The following is a 15,872-nucleotide window of genomic DNA, read 5'->3' on the forward strand; positions in this document are numbered from 1 at the left end:
ACCCTCAATATGCAACAAAAACTATCGCTACATTGAGTTCGTGTGTATGAAATGTGCACTCTCTGTACATCTCTGGTGTTGACGAGTGACCGCACGAGGAGGGAAATGGCTCACCGAGTTGAGAATTGTCGTACTCCAGCCACGAGTGTATTTACGTCTCAAGTGTCGAATCGTCCTTGCTTTTTGCAACTCGTGCGATGCACACGAGAGCGCCAACACCACCAGAGGCGACTACTCCTGACGGCTAATGACACTCCGCCTGCTGAGCACGTGCTCAGCACGACTTCCCCCGTCGACTGTGTGGCGCTTCGGCTGACGTCGCTCCGTTGTCTACACCTCCTCCTCGTCGTTGTTGTTGTGTTTTTCTCTTAACTGCCTCGTTTGTACCGTTTCTGCACTGGGATGGAAAGTGAATAATGGATGAGGACGACGATGATGACAACAACAATAAATATATTAATAAATAGCGGGTGGCAAGAACGTGCCAGTCGTGTCGTTTCCATATTCTACAGACGTCGTGAAAACATTCTCAAGCGCAGTGTTTGATGCAGATATTCGCGAGCGTAAGAACCGATTTGAATCGCCACATGCTCACAGTTTGTACTACTGTTGCCCACAGCAGCATTGCTTTCAAGCACTCCCTTCAGCAGACTCCTTCCTAAGTTATACATATAACTTTAGTGTTTTGTTGCGTTCTGCGACGGGCCAATGTAGTTAAGCACCGAGCGAAGGGACCGTGCTGGCAGTGAGGCACAAGCACAAACGATACAACGCTCACCGCCGTCTGCATGAACACTGCATCACAATAGCAAAACAATAAGGGGACTGACATTTCCTTAATAGTTCACTGCATACTTAAGTGCAACGATGAGCCACTTTGTAAAATGACCTATTGAGCAGACTTCGGTGTGTTACTTTAAGCGCCACCATGCACCCAATAAGCGGCACGAGAGATGTGTTTGTACCAAAATCACGCGGCTGCAAAAAGTTCAGACTGAAGTGTTCCAGACACGAGAATGAAGAGAGGTGACCAGGACCGGCATATGGGGTTGGGAGATACGCGGGCAGGTCGAGGGAAATGTGGAATGAAAAGACAGCTGCATTTTGGGAGGGAGGGGTAAATTGGAGTAACATTAGAGCCACTTTTGGATGATCAAGAATTGTGGAACTGTGATAAAAGCAATGGTGCTCACGACGACGCTGTCAATCAGAAACAAACATCAGTGATGATTATTGGATGGTGATGATTATATTTCCGACTTAAACAGGATGGAAAGAATGGCCAGTATTTCGAAAGCTTCGTGGCTAAATGATACACTTATCGCAATCAGCTACGTAGAAAAATCTCGACTCGGTAATCCTGTCCCTACTCTGACAAGTGCATCCCTGCTGGGGTTGTGCAGTTTCATTAGGCTGAGATGCAAAAGCAACGCTGCCACTCAAGAGTACTCGCTCAGTTTAACAAAACAAAGTTAAAACTCAACGCTGGTGGGTGCCAGCACGAGACGAAACCTGGAAACTCTGGAGTAAAATTGGGGCTTTTATCCTGACGCTCTCAAGTGTTCTGCATTTAAATTTTCATCACTCTCACCACTCAAGCACATTTATCACGACGTATTTCGCTTACGCTCGCAGCACTTGCCACGATAATCTGAAGCAACAAGAGATCCGTTCGCGTTGGAAGTTACAGGACAAGGACAGAAATCTGTGGGTTACAGAAGTCAAATTATTTGACACTGACACATGGGAAATAATTATACAAATTAGGAAAATTTAAACAATTTTAAATATATTTCCCCAAAGTACTCATCTATAAGTAAACCTTCTCCCTCTCCACCACATGTCATGTAGCATATTTCACATTGCATTTACTAAAACCAAAGCTTCTGTGAAAATATAACTTTATTTCAGCATTCGGAATATTTTGTTGAGTTTTTTGTGACCTTCATGTCACCAGGTGAGACGCGTCACACCGAGGGTCGCTCCCTGACCTCGCGACGGCCAGTAGTGTAGTTGGCTGGGTATCGGTTTTCCCTTTCCTTTGACATTTTACTTCAAACCGTCGACGTTGCTTCTAGAAAAAAAACCCTCAAACTCCTGTCCCAGAGCTGCAAGAAGTAAGTCATTGGACCAGCGCAGGTGTGAGGCTCCACACATTCTTGAGAAGTCTCTCAAGGCTGGGAGTGTCCAAGCGGCTCAGAGGGATAACATCCGTGTCGGAGCACTGAGCCGGCAACAATGGGATTGACCCGAGTTCAATCCCAGGTTGCAGCCGCTTGTGATTAACTTGGATCCTGAAGTGTGGCGAGTTGAGCAGCCTAGCCCAGTGCCGTGGCTCTGCGACGTCACCTTCAATGAGGGGGGCGCTCTCCGAGTCGGCGTGACGCGAGACCCTTCGCCGGCAGGAGAACCCCGAAGGGAATCTGTTTGTCTCGCCTCACAACGCCGATGGCACGATTGGAAAATGGTGGGGAAATTTTAGTTTTTCTAAATATTTTTTATTATTATTTGAAGTTAGACTCCAGAAATAACGGCTCAATCCTTCCTCATAAATCCTCAGTATTTATACCGTGCCTCCATCGCAGTGATTCGGACATTGATTCCTCCACCCATTTTGAGGAATCGGGTCTGCCAGACTGACTGCTTCTTCTCATCCACTCTGCGGTCAACCACCGCACTGCAGGTCACTGCAACTCTCTTCCTGCTCCCCCCCCTATCCCCCACTGCTTAACTTTAGAATTTCCTCCTATCACCTCTTATCACGATCGCTTACTCAATCCAAGAAACCCGTAAACCCTCATCTATTACAATTTTGATAGTGACAATTTGTTGCTGGCCGTTTGATCTTATGGTGCCTTTGGGCCTGTGCCCAGCAACTGTATATAAAAAAAGAGTACCTCTAGGATTCGTCCAAGCATCAGGGGGACGCCCCCCAGTGGCAGATGTCCGCTGAACGGCCGGAAAAGCGAGCGCGCAAGCGCCCGGCCCTCTCTGCCCGACGCACGGCACGCGTTATACGTCTTCCACCCCGTGCGCGAAGATCATGACGAGGCCCGGCTCCACGATCATGTCGTCTCCCATGTGCTGGTTCTCCAAGGCCATCGCCACCACGGCCTGCTTGCCCGGCACGCGCTTGGTCACGTAGTTCTCGTAGTAGCGGCGGTTCATCTGCCGCGTCTCCAGCGTGCTCAGCCCCGGCGGCCACTTGCGCTCGTGGGAGTTCTCGATGAGGCCCGTGACGACGACGAGCGGGCAGCCGCTCTCGAGCAGCGAGCGCTTGATGACGGCCTGCAGCACCGCGTCCGGCGTCGAGATCATGCCGCCCCAGCGAGTGACGCGCGCCGGCTGCAGCGCGCTCACCCACCTGCGGCGGGCAGTCCCGGCGGGCCGGACGGACGGGAGGCGAGAAGCGGGACACACGGCGGTGAGTGACGACGCCCAACGATAGAGGGATCAAAACACACGGCAGCGAGTTGCGGGCATTTGGCAAACACAGAGGACATCCAGCAGCGAGCAGCCCGGGGCACCACTCGGCAACACAGCACAGAAGCCTTTCAACAAGGCACAAGCACCGAGCAGTGACCGCAGATGCCCAGCAAGACAGGGGACCACAACCTGCAGTGACCAGAGGACACCCAGCAACAAAGGGAACCACCCAGTAATGGAGAACAAGACCTCCAGCCTGAGCAGTCACCCAGCAACAGAGGACAAATCCCCAGCGGCGAGCACGGACGGATACTCAGCAGACGGAGGCATCAAAACACCCAACAGTAAGTGCAGACGGCCGGGGAGACTGGAGACACTGGGTAGGCAGACGGCATAGACACCCTCCAACAGAGAACAAGACCCCCAGCAGCAAGGGGACAAGCAGCCAGCCATATACAGCACAAACACACAGCAATACGACAGTTCATGGGATAGGTGAGGGTTAAACTTAGTTTTGGGCTAGGTTTAGGTTAGGGGTTAGGTTGGGACTAGGAAGTACATTTCCTAACGCACAACTCTTATAAAAAAAATATATAGAAATAACTAAATTAAATCACGACGTTTCGGAAGCAACACAAGCTTCCGTTATCAGGTAGGACAACCACAGCAAGAATCAAAATGACTGTAGTGGGCCAATTTTGTTTCTTGCTGTGGTTTTCCCACCTGATGACGGAAGCTTGTGTTGCTTCCGAAACATCGTGATTTAATTTAGTTATTTCAATTTTTTTATTCTTATTTTCATTTTTATTTTCACCTACGTGACTTTACCGAAAGAACCAAAGAGTATGGATCCTTGCAGTCACGAAAACTTCAAATTTAGAATGAACTCTTATAAACTACGTTATCACGAGTACGCAATATTCATACATTGTATACTGCGGTTAGAGTTAAGTTAGAGTTAGGCTTGTGCTATAGTTATGGTTAGGTTAGTGTTCGGGCGAGATTCAGGGTTATGTTAGGGCTAGAGATAGAGGTAGGCTGAGGTCATCGTTTAGAGTTAGGTGAGGGCTACGGTTGGGTAAGATTAGGATAGGCCTAGAGTTAGCTTCAGGCTATGGTGAGAGTCAGGTTAGGGTTATGCTAGGGCTATGGTTCGAGGCAGGGTCACCGATTTCTCACCCCAACACTTCGTTCTGCTCAGAGGGCGGCTCAATGCTGCGTGGGACTGCGGTGGAGTTCCTCAGGGCCCGCATGTACTCCTTCAGCAGCTGGATCTCCCGCTTCTGCAATGAACGGCACACAAACTCACATCTAGATCACACGCGTAAAGGTGTTACGCTGAGAGAATTCGTAGTCTCACAAACCAGCCAGGTGGCTTAGCTGTACAGCGAGTGAGAATGTGTCTGTGGGAGCGACTGCCTGCCTGCACGCGAGTGATTGCGTGTCCCTGTCTGTCTGTCCGTGTGGGGAGCGGCGGTGTAGCGGTTAGCGCGCTGCGCTATGAACCTGGTGAACCGAGTTCGATTCCCGCTCACGGCTAACACCAGCGACGATTATCTGAACCGGTCCTGGGGCTCCCCTAGGTCGACTCAGCCTCAAATGAGTACCAGGTGAGGTGTGTAAACATCACCACTGAGGAGACAAACGCGGTCGGAACTGGTGCTGTGCCAGCCTTCACAGGTGCTCGTTAACAAGACTTGCCCCAACAGTCTGTGTGTGTGTGTTAGCCTGAGCATGTGTACGAGTACGTGCGTGAACGCCTATACGTGTGCGTACGTCTGTGTGCGCATGCGTGTTTATATGCGTGCGTGACTACCTGCCTGTGTGTGCGTGCTGCCTGCATGTATGTGTGTCTGCCTGGCTGTGCACGCATGTGTGTGGACGTGACTTAGGTCACGTGTCGCGTGTGCTTGAGTGCGTGCGAGCGAGTGACTGTCAATGAGTGCGTGAACTGAGCGTGCCAATGGTGGGGCAGTGGTTCGCACACTGCGCTACGAACCCAGCCGCCCGAGTTCAATTCCCGCTCACAGCCACCATCGGTGACGAATGTATGAAACCGGTCCCGGGCTTCCGCTATGTCGACTCGGCCTTAAACGAATACCCAGTGCGGCGTGTGAAAACACTGGGGAGACAAAGGTGGCCGGGCGTAGTGCTTGCCACCCACACGCTCGTGCGCCGCGTCGGCCTTCATCGGCGCTCGCTAAAGGCACTTGCCCCAAAAGCCCGGGTGGGCTACGGGGGGGGGGGGGATCTTTGTCTTTGTGCGCGTGCCCCCCACCTGCTCGGCGAGCTGGTGCCGGTGCTCGGCCGCCATCTTCTCCAGGTCGCTCAGCTTGTGCTGCTGAGTGAGCACGAGGGCCCGGAGGTCTCGCACGCACACGTGGCCACTCATCTCGTCCTTGGGCACGATCAGCCTGGGGACGCAAATCGTCGACGTCAGCAGGGAACGCCAACGCGTGCATGCAGCTATGGGAGGACACCGGGGAACCCGGAGGGAACCCATTACCCTGCTTACACACACCCTGCAGCAGACTGGTTACCCACACCCTGCTGCAGCAGACTGCTTACCCGCACCCCTGCTCGCACGGCACGGGCCGCTTGGGGTTGTGCTCGCAGTCAGCGAGGTGCGACGCCAGCAGGTCCAGGCGCAGCATGGCGGTGCAGCCCGACGGCGCGTTCTCGCAGCGGATCGTCAGCTTGGACAGCATGTTGCGCATGATGCGCGGCACGGGCTTCAGGTGCGCCGGCGTCACCACGCTGCGGTCCACGGGGCACGTCTGCTGCCGCAGGAGCCACTGGTGGATGCAGGCGCTGCAGAACGCATGTTCGCACTGCGGGGCCTGGGCAAGTCACACGCACAACACACAAATAATAACAATTTATCATTAATTGAGTACATTTGGTACCCGCACAATTCTTACAGTGCAAGGCTGCCACGACGGAACTGTGTTTCTACATAGTTTGCAGTTGTTCCACAGCAGGGGTGATGTTACTATGTCCAATCGCAATCGAGCAATTTGGAAGTAATTTGTAAGATTTGACAAATTTGGGCCATGGCCTAGTTTTTCAATTCACATCACGAGGTCGTTAATGTCCACTGTGAAGTAGTTGGTGCATATTTTATGGTAAATATACCTGCAGTTATGACCAGGGTGGCCTACCGAATTGGAACCTCTGTAACAAGCAGCGAACGCACTATCACTGGGCCATGTCACCATCCTACAAACTTTTGGGAGAAATGCTGTTAACGTATAATACTTAGGTTTTCGCGACCAATATCATCCATAATACAGGTTTTTTTTATGGGGTAGATCGCGTAAGTATATAAATGTGTCGTTAAACCCACCACACCCGATACAGCCAGTTAGTAAGGTTTGTCACTGAACATGCCAATTCGTTACTAGTGCAGCACACCGTTGGTACGGCTATTTTACTACACACAATCGACAGGAAGTACTTAGATCAATGGGCTCGCAAAATGGGAATGCATAATGTACGTTGATTTATTCAACCCCTCCCCCACTTCGTGCAAGAAGAGCGCATAAGTGTTGTCATCACATCTACCCCTCTGTCGCCTGATGAAGCTAGTTGTAATTACTGGCGAAACGTCGTACTCAGATTGTAAATGTTGTGGCTTGGCTCTCCAACACACCGGTTAGTGCTGTACTAGTGACAAATTGGCGCGTTCTGTTTACGTGACAAACCTTACTGATGGCTGTGTCGGGTGGTGGCGGGTTTAACGACACATTTATATATTTGCGCGATCTAACCCAAAACACCTGTATTATGTATGTTGAAATTCTTTCGAACTGTACGTAGCAAACCGTGCTAATCGGTGGTGGCGCTCGAGGGGATGGGTGGACAGCACCACGCCCCGGTGCTGACGTTTACATACCGCACCAGATACTCATTTAGGGCTGAGTTGACCTATGGGTGGTCCAGGACCAGTTCATATATTTGTCACTGATGTTGGCTCCAAATGGAATAACTTAGGTTGCTGGGTTTTGTAGCGATCCGCGCGATATCACTACACAGCATGTGCAAGCGCCCAAATTCACGAAACTCCCTCTCTACCCGCGAGAGCTGACGTTGCCACCTCCTGGCTTGCCAGGGTGTGATGGCAGTACAGCAAGTGGACTCGTTCCCGTCCGTACAGGGATCGTGTGTTATCCCCCTCGAACGCCGGGGCTTTCTCCCTGTATTCTGATTTGCTCCCACATGCATAAAACCCCATTAAACCTGTTGGCCAAACATTCAAGTAAAGGACCACAAAGCCCTGGCAACTGCTGACATCACTTCTGGCTGCCTTCCCCCATGTCTGTGGCTTCCCTCGCCCCGATGCGAAATCTGTGCTCATTACAAACTCTCCAGCATTTGACGATATTTGCACGAATGACACGATTGAAACCAACATACGATTATTAGCCCATCCAATTCTCAAATCGCCCGGAATGCGCGCCATCTCGCCAGATCATTATCCTCAGCACATCTGGCATTTCCGCCATTCTTAAGGAGTGAGGCTATCACAAAGGCACTATTGTTTCACAGATGATTACAGTCAGCAGTAGTTTCCCAGTAGGGAACGATGTTGCTCTGTGGCTCTACCCAATGAGACAATTTGATCATTTGCACCCTGGAGGATAAACAAGGTTAAGCCTGGATAATGCTTGATTGGTGACTGCCATGCATAACAGGTGTTATAGGCTACTGTTGTCAGCAGAGTGCCGTGCAGCAAACATTAATTGTTGTACTGTTACCATACTCCCACATCTTTGCTCCCTGCCTTCACAAACCCACACTGACCAGCGTGGTGAAGTATGTTTAACAAGTAGGCTTTCGCCACCAATATAATTAATAATAAACGCGATCTAACCCAAAAACGTTTATTATGAGTGGTGAAGTCTGGTCTGATAAACCCCCACGTGGTGTGGACACGCCCTCATCCAGCAGTGGACTGCAAATGGGGGTTGTAAGTGAACACACACAACTGGGTTTTCGACATTAATTCAGTCTCTTTGAGCCCCGACAATTGGGAGTTTTCTGTTTAAGACGTAGGCATTTCGCGCCCATTATTGTGGAGGATTTCTGTCCAATTGGCATGCAGCAAACGCCCGCCGCGGAGTTGGAATAACGAGGCCCATTGAGGTGACTTCAAACGTAGCCCTGCTGCCGCATCTTCGTGGGCTGTTCTCCGACACTGGTTGCTAAAAGAGTTGAGAACGGGCGCGTCTCATGACACGACGCAGATAGTAGCATTTCAATCGGGAGAACGTAGCAAAATGTATTAAAAGAGCAAGACGCAGGCACTGTGAGCCATCTGGCGCAGTAGCACACTGCCAGAGGTTGGAACATTGCAGACCTTGCCTTCAAAGAACATGCAAGCCAAGAAACAAACGCCTCTCGCTTTCAAACACGTTTCAGACGTGGCTTTGAAGACAAATAAAAAGGCGACATTGAGCCCAGAGAGCGACCCGACCTTCATCCCCTCTGCCCTGCTCCCCACGTCCCCCGCCCCACCTGTCCAACCCCTAAAATTAGGTGAAGAAACGTGAGAAACGTGACTGATCGGTGGTTCAAGCCGCTCGGCCGCCCTGGTTAATATTGTGGTTAACCATACCGGCTTCACGGTGGATGTCAGAGATCCCAAGGCGTTATTTCAAAAGTACTACGACCTTGTGTGTCGGCTTCGCAGTCCAGGTTGACCAAATGTTTAAAATCGCCACAAAATTACTCTATGTGGAAACGCATAGCCACATTGTCTCCTCCTGTTGTTAAAACTTAGCATGACCCTCTAGGAAAAAAGTCTGAACCCTAATTGAGTATTTCCTGGGTAAAAATAAAGATTGATAATGAACAAGGTTAAAAACAAATAATGTGAATGATCATGTGATCCAAACAAAACTGATGGCTTGGCGGATTCTGTAGTCAGAAACTCCATTCGCCTTGAGAGCTTGGTGTACGTGTTTGAGTTCACTGGTCAGGTGTTCATGGTCGGAGATACATTGAGCTCTATGGTGTAGCGTTTTGATAAGGGAATTCTTCTGGGATGGATGGTGGTGGGAATCAGGTAGGCGTCAGTATATCAACCATTTTGGGTCATGACTTGATTTGTGTTTTCTTGTCAACCTCCACCGTCAGCAGTGTGGGTGTGTGGAGCGAGGTGCAATGATTTGGTGGAGACCCACTGCCGGCTTAGTTGTTTTCTCCTACATTAACATCAGCTGCCCCGCCCATGCTGCTGAAACACTTGGGCTACGCCCATCTCTAAACCTTTATAAACAGTTTGCCTTGAGAGGCTAACCCCCCTTTTCCTGATGACGACCGCTTGTGTTGCGATCGAAACGTCGTGGTTTTTGTTTTTATTGCCTTTATTTTTTTTCTATCTATGTGACTTTACCGAAAGAACCAAAGAATATGGGTATTTTAACCCTTTCCCGTTCCGAGATGTCTGCAAATTGCAAGCGGCTCAGCGTTAATTTGATTTAGAGAGGCGAAGTAGCGCCGTTGTTTTTAAAGACATTGTACTGACCGCAGAGAACCGTAAAGACACGACCGCACTCTACGATAACGGCCTTGTGGGAAGATCGGTACCGATAAAGTTATTTATTTTAGTTTTTCTTCCAGTTTCGTTCTGATGACGTAAACGCACGTCAGTGGAACAGAATCGGAAGACACACTGATGACGTACACATACGTACATCGGAACGAAAAAGGGTTAATTGACATGTCGATTGCTAACTTCATCTTCTTGGTTCTTTCGGTAAAGTCCATTCTACGTGACTTTACCGAAAGAACCAAGAAGATTAATCCCTGCAGTCACGAAAGCTTTAAATCGAAATGCTAACTTCATGCCAAATAACGACCGAATTATAGAACCTCCTCCACTGTTGCCAGACACACCACCTACTCACGCCGTTCACAAAACATGTCGGCCTTTACCCTCAAATGTTTGTGATATCAGTGTCATGTATTGAGACGAAGAATGCTTTCGGAACGCTGTGTCAAAGGACAGCCAATAGAAGTGGATACCACAGAACTACTTCTGACATTCTTTCAGGTGGCCTCTCATCCACTTAGTAGAAGGAAGCAATTTATCGCCTGCTCTGCTACAGAGAGTGATGTTCGTCACATGATAGTCAAAAAAACGTCTTTAATTCCCAGGGCTAGAAATACCTCAATTAAGCGCAGAAAGAAATACAAGACAAATTTATTGCATACACATTTTTGGTAAAGTAGTTATTGGTAAATGGACTGAGACGGCTAACTCACAAAAGTTGAGAACCCAGTTTAATCACAGGAACTGATGGGAACCCAGGTATCTCAGCGGTTCCAGCTCAGCGCTCTCCACCTCCGAGCTACCTGACCACCACATTCCCTGTTGACCTGTTTACGAAGGTCATCTCCAACTCGATTTACCTGCAGAGGTTCTTCAAGGACACCACTGCAGATGGGGCAGATGAGCTCCTCATCCACTCCTCCTTCAAACCGAGTCACCTCGTAGCCCATGGCTCATAGCTGCCCTAGCAATGACACAGCTGCAGACAGACAAAACACACACACGCGCAGCAACAACACAGGCACATTACTGGTTTGATCGACAGGTAAATGCAATTTCAACTTACAAAGCGTCAAAATGCCACCGCGACTCAAGATGCATCGCAAAAACTTTGCTTCAAACTAAAATTACAGTCAGGGTAAAAACAAGACCATAAATTGAAGAAGAAAAAAAGTACGAAGGGAAAAGAGTGCAAGGAGTGAGGTGTCACTTGAATGCACAGGAAAAACAGCGAGTCTTCAGACCAGACTTAAATGCATCTAAGGAATCAACGTTTTGAAGGAGAGAAACAAGTAAAATTAGGAATTAAATTAAGTTTAATATTTAGTTAATCTGATTGGCTTCACAGGAACAACCAGCACACATATTTAAGATGCTGGGTCAGGTGACACGGTTATTCCAACTTCCTAGATTTTATTCACGATTTCCTGGTTCTTGTCCTGATTATGCTTGATGCAGTTTCAAGCGAAACGTTGCACATCTAATTGCTATATTTTGTTGAGAAAATGTTTCTTCAATTTGTGTGGCTGTTGTTAGTTGGTGGAGGGTCTTAATTACAGTTTTTTCCAGAATAATTTCGTGGCCTAATCAACACATTCAATTATCAATTTTGTTGACTGGAGAAATATGGTGTTAAGCTATTTAAGTTCCAAAAAACTAAATAATTGTCAATAACGAATGTTGTACTTGAGCACCACTGCCAATGCGATATCACCAAAGAATATAAACATTTCCACGTGAAGATAAGCCACTTTGTTGAGCTTTCATTTGTGGTTAAGTCGCTCAATGGGCATTACCTGGTAAAAGTAAAAAGTTAAATTAACGATGGTTAATTAGAGTGCACTTGTGATGTTAGTGTTGTGCCACCAGATGGGGAAGCTTCCACACCACCAGGGATCTTCAGATTGGTGGTATAAAGCAAAGACTGATGTTGTGTTCCCACAGGTGATGATGTTACAGACCCTCTCTGCTCTCACTCCACCTCACCCACTTCTTCAGTTATGGAAGTGAGAGATAACAGATTAATAAGTAGACGATAAATGATTCACCATGGTTAACCAATCATAGGGTAAATCATTAACACATTGATCAACTCTGATTTCCTTGTTACATTCCTGTCATCAATTCAAACGATGTAAAGCAACGATAACATAATGGCAAAGCACAGCCGTAAAGATGCTGGTGATGGTGGTACTGATGTGGTGGTACCAATGTGGTGATACTGATGTGGTGATTGTGGTGGTAAGTGATTGTGTTGATGATGATGGTGGTGTTAGAAATGTACTGATATTCATGATGGTAGTGATGGGGCGTTCTTGATAATGGTGGTAATGGTGGTGGTGTTGGTGGGATGTGTTTGCCCATGATGGTGCTCTTGCTACTGATATTGCTGATAATGCCGTTCGTGACGTTGATGGTGGAGGTGTTGGTGTTAATAATGGTGCCTAAACGTGTCGTGTTGTTTGTGTATCACCAGCCGAGACCTCAAGAGACCAGGGCAGCCTCTCTCTTGCCGCGTCTCTAGTTGGTTGTCCTTCCCCCGCACCTCCGATTAGCGCGGTTGGCTGCGTACGGTGCGAAAGAAGTTCAACGTACAGTACACACACGTGGAATAGTGACCCGAGTCAGCAAAATGATGAAAGCAAAACAAATATAAATAGGGGCAAAAGCAAGTGTCACGTGAAAAATAGAAAACACCGCCCAAATAATCAACATTAAATTAGAAATTCGCTCGGGCAGATTATTTTTTCGACTGATCTGAGCACATTTACCAACTAAGTTACATAAACATGGCAGGTGTGAGGTACTGCTGTGTAAACAGAGGTGTTGGGAGATGTTGCTGTTGATCAACAATGTGAAGGTGTTGGTGATGTTCATGTTGCTATCGAGGATCATGGTGGGACTGTTGCTGTGATGGTGGTGACGATGATGTTTGTGTTGATGCTAACCATGGAGATGATGATTATGATGGCGTTGATGATGATATTGTAAATGTCAACAATGGCATTGGACATGTATCTCTTGCTGGTACAGGAGATTGATGATGGTTTTGATGATGATCACGGTGATGATGATGATGTTGTTGATGGTACAGCCAATGCTGATGACAACAATGGTACAGGAGACGTTACTGCTGATGGTGGCGATGTGTTGTGTTGGCACAGGTGATGCTCCACATGAAGATGCCACCGGTGACGATGATGTTGACGAAGTTGACGGCACGACTCATGGTGGTGGCAAAGTCGCTGTCAATCGTGTCGAGGGGCTGTCACAGCAACACGGGGCGATGGATGGGAACGTCAGGGGGCCTCAACCCTGAACCCCCTGAACGACCCCCCCCTCTGATCCCCCCAAATCCCTCCCCCCCTCCTGATCCCCCCATTACCCCCCCAATCCCCTCCCCCCCTGATCCCCCAATTACCCCCCCCCCAATCCCCTCCCCCTCCTGACCCCCGCCCCCCATCCCTCCCGCTTACCGAGAGGGAGAAACGCGATCCCGGAGTCCGCGGTCATTTGCTGCTTTAACGTCTCCCCCCGCCCCCCGCCCCCCTCCCGCTCGTCCCTCTCCAGGCAGCACGCTGTTCGTGCCGCGCCCACAGCCCCCGCCGCGCTGTGCGCACGACTCTTCAGCGTGCGGGCGCTGTAAACATCGATGTGTTTATTGTTTACACTCCCGCCACTGAACGACGACAACAACAACAAGAACGCGGTACGGCTGAGCGTATCCGTCCAGCGTGCAGGAGGGTGCCCCCCGTCGGCGAGATGAGTTTCTCGTCGCCTGTGGCTGTACGCCTGTGACTCAAGCGGGCCGTGGAGCTCGTCCGAGGCCTCGGCTCGACGTCGCCATTCGCGCTCTGCGGCAACACTCGGGGAGAGCGAGAGGCAGAGGGCGGCTTCAGCCCACGCCGCCCCAGCGACACACACGGCGCTGATTGGGTCCGCGGTGAACTCTACACGTCACTGGTTCTTTATGCACCGATTCGGCGATTCCTTGTAAGCCGGAATCGACTCCTGAGCTCGCTTTCGTGTGTAGAATCGTGCTTTTGGGAGTGTGCGAACCGATGATTTCGATTCCGGTATTGATTCCATATTGTAGCTTGGAAGAGTTGGGAGGGAATCGACGTGCGAATCGTATGTGTACTTTAATCGTGACACTTGGAATCGGTTAGAACCCACCAATGACAGCTCCCCACAGTAACAGCGCCTCACAAGGCGGAGGGCCTGGCCCCAACGACTTCTCCCAACGTCGCTTGTTTCCCATATTGCTATTGTTGTTCTATCTCTTGATTATTGTTTACTGTTGCTACAGCATATATATGTTTGTTTACGGAAGGTGACGGGTGGCTTTGTGTGCAAACGCGTCGTTCACGGCGTCAGCAGCAGCACAACAACAATACTAGGACTGCTGTTCAGGGCCATTCGCTGAGCCGTAGTCAATTAACTTGTCCGTGACTTTCCCCATCAATTATTGCCATCATTTATTGCCATTATTGACATAAGTTATTTCCATTCGCTGAGCCGTATTCAATGCACTTGTCCGTGACTTTCCCCGTAATTTATTAACATTTATTGACTTGAGTTATTGCCATTCGCTGAGCCATATTCCTTGCAAATTTTCCGCGACTTTCACCGTAACTTATTACATAACGGCATTCTGTAATTTGCAATTTTCTTGCGCAAAATATCTCCCCACGGCAAATCGATCCTGTTACCCACGGGGTTATCCAATAGTTTAGTTTTTACTCCGTTGATAAGTGGAATTAAAATCGCAGACATGAACCCGGGGTATAACCCCCCCCCCCCCCACGTGGAGTTGTGGAATCATTCCCCTGGTCTGTGCCTCACAAGTGTTGGGCGACCTTAGTTGGAAAGCATTACAATGTATAAAACAAGCAGCCACAAAGGTTAAAGGAATAATTCATTTTAAATGATTCATAATAATTTACAGCACTTTCTTTTTGCACAGTTTGCGTGTACAATGACAGTATCTTCATATTGTGTTGGGTTTTCAGCACATGGACCACCTGTACATACAAAACCTCGTTTCTTGTACAGTATTTTTTTTTACACACAACCTGTGCAGTAATTTCCCTATGATGTATTCTTCCCAGATATCCCTTGCAAAAAGTCTCACTGGATATTACCCAGTTAGAAAGAACACATGTCCATAATTGCCCCTGCTCATAAAACTTTGAGATCACAATTTATGTCATAACACTATGAACAATCATCCCCATCAACACCACCATAAACCCCACCGGAATAGTTTATATCACAACATGAACATAAGGAGTGGTATTTGGTAATTTACAAGAAACCTTAACGTCTATGTTTTTGCAGCAAGTATTATAAGTTATAGTTGATGTTTGGGTGAGGCCAAATGTATTGTCAGACCCTCTACCACCCGACATACGACATAGCCAAACAAATTAAATGTTTACAATCATTTAACAAACGTCAGAATGTTTAATTGTGACAATTTCATGTTGACACGATGTTTTCTTCTGACTTGCTGGATTTTATTTCGACTTCCTGATTATTCTGACGAACATTCTTGGTTTAGTTTGCAGCGAAACATCACGTATCTAATTGCTAAATGTGCTCGTGAGAATTGCTCTTTTAACTTAACGGTGAGCTGAAACAATGTGCACATTAAACGCCTGTGCAAGTGACATTTTAATGTGTGCCTCTGTTGAGTGGCGGAGGGCCTTACAACACAGATTCGGTCCCATAATTGCGTAGCCTAACCCAGGAATTAATTGCATGTTAAATCTAATTTAAACGACAGTTAACCTTTAAGAAACAAATGACCTGCAGTGTCAACCAAGATGCAATTTCCCAACATCCGTGTTGATTGCAAATTGTTATGTTATCATTCCCCTCCTCGACT

General features: G+C 48.4%; 1 protein-coding gene across 3 annotated transcripts; it reads right to left on the bottom strand.

Annotated features, from left to right (window-relative positions):
• Window positions 1-1,884: 1,884 nt before the first annotated feature.
• RNF41 (ring finger protein 41) lies at window positions 1,885-13,944 on the bottom strand. Of its 3 annotated transcripts, none has more exons than XM_078616071.1 (7): window positions 13,459-13,944; window positions 12,466-12,546; window positions 10,843-10,961; window positions 5,995-6,266; window positions 5,705-5,840; window positions 4,606-4,709; window positions 1,885-3,364 (listed from the first exon to the last, which is right to left on the bottom strand). In XM_078616071.1, the coding sequence occupies exons 3-7, from the start codon at window positions 10,930-10,932 to the stop codon at window positions 3,013-3,015; spliced, it is 954 nt and encodes a 317-aa protein (XP_078472197.1). In that variant the 5' UTR covers window positions 10,933-10,961; window positions 12,466-12,546; window positions 13,459-13,944; the 3' UTR covers window positions 1,885-3,012. The 3 variants fall into 3 exon arrangements, with proteins under 3 accessions (XP_078472197.1, XP_078472198.1, XP_078472199.1); XM_078616072.1 differs by lacking the exon at window positions 13,459-13,944 and adding an exon at window positions 13,114-13,205; XM_078616073.1 differs by lacking the exon at window positions 12,466-12,546 and having other exon boundaries at window positions 13,459-13,531.
• Window positions 13,945-15,872: the final 1,928 nt, after the last annotated feature.

This window comes from Lampetra planeri, chromosome 49 (genome assembly GCF_965212315.1).
Source record: "Lampetra planeri chromosome 49, kcLamPlan1.2.h2, whole genome shotgun sequence".
Taxonomy (NCBI): Eukaryota; Metazoa; Chordata; class Hyperoartia; order Petromyzontiformes; family Petromyzontidae; genus Lampetra; species Lampetra planeri.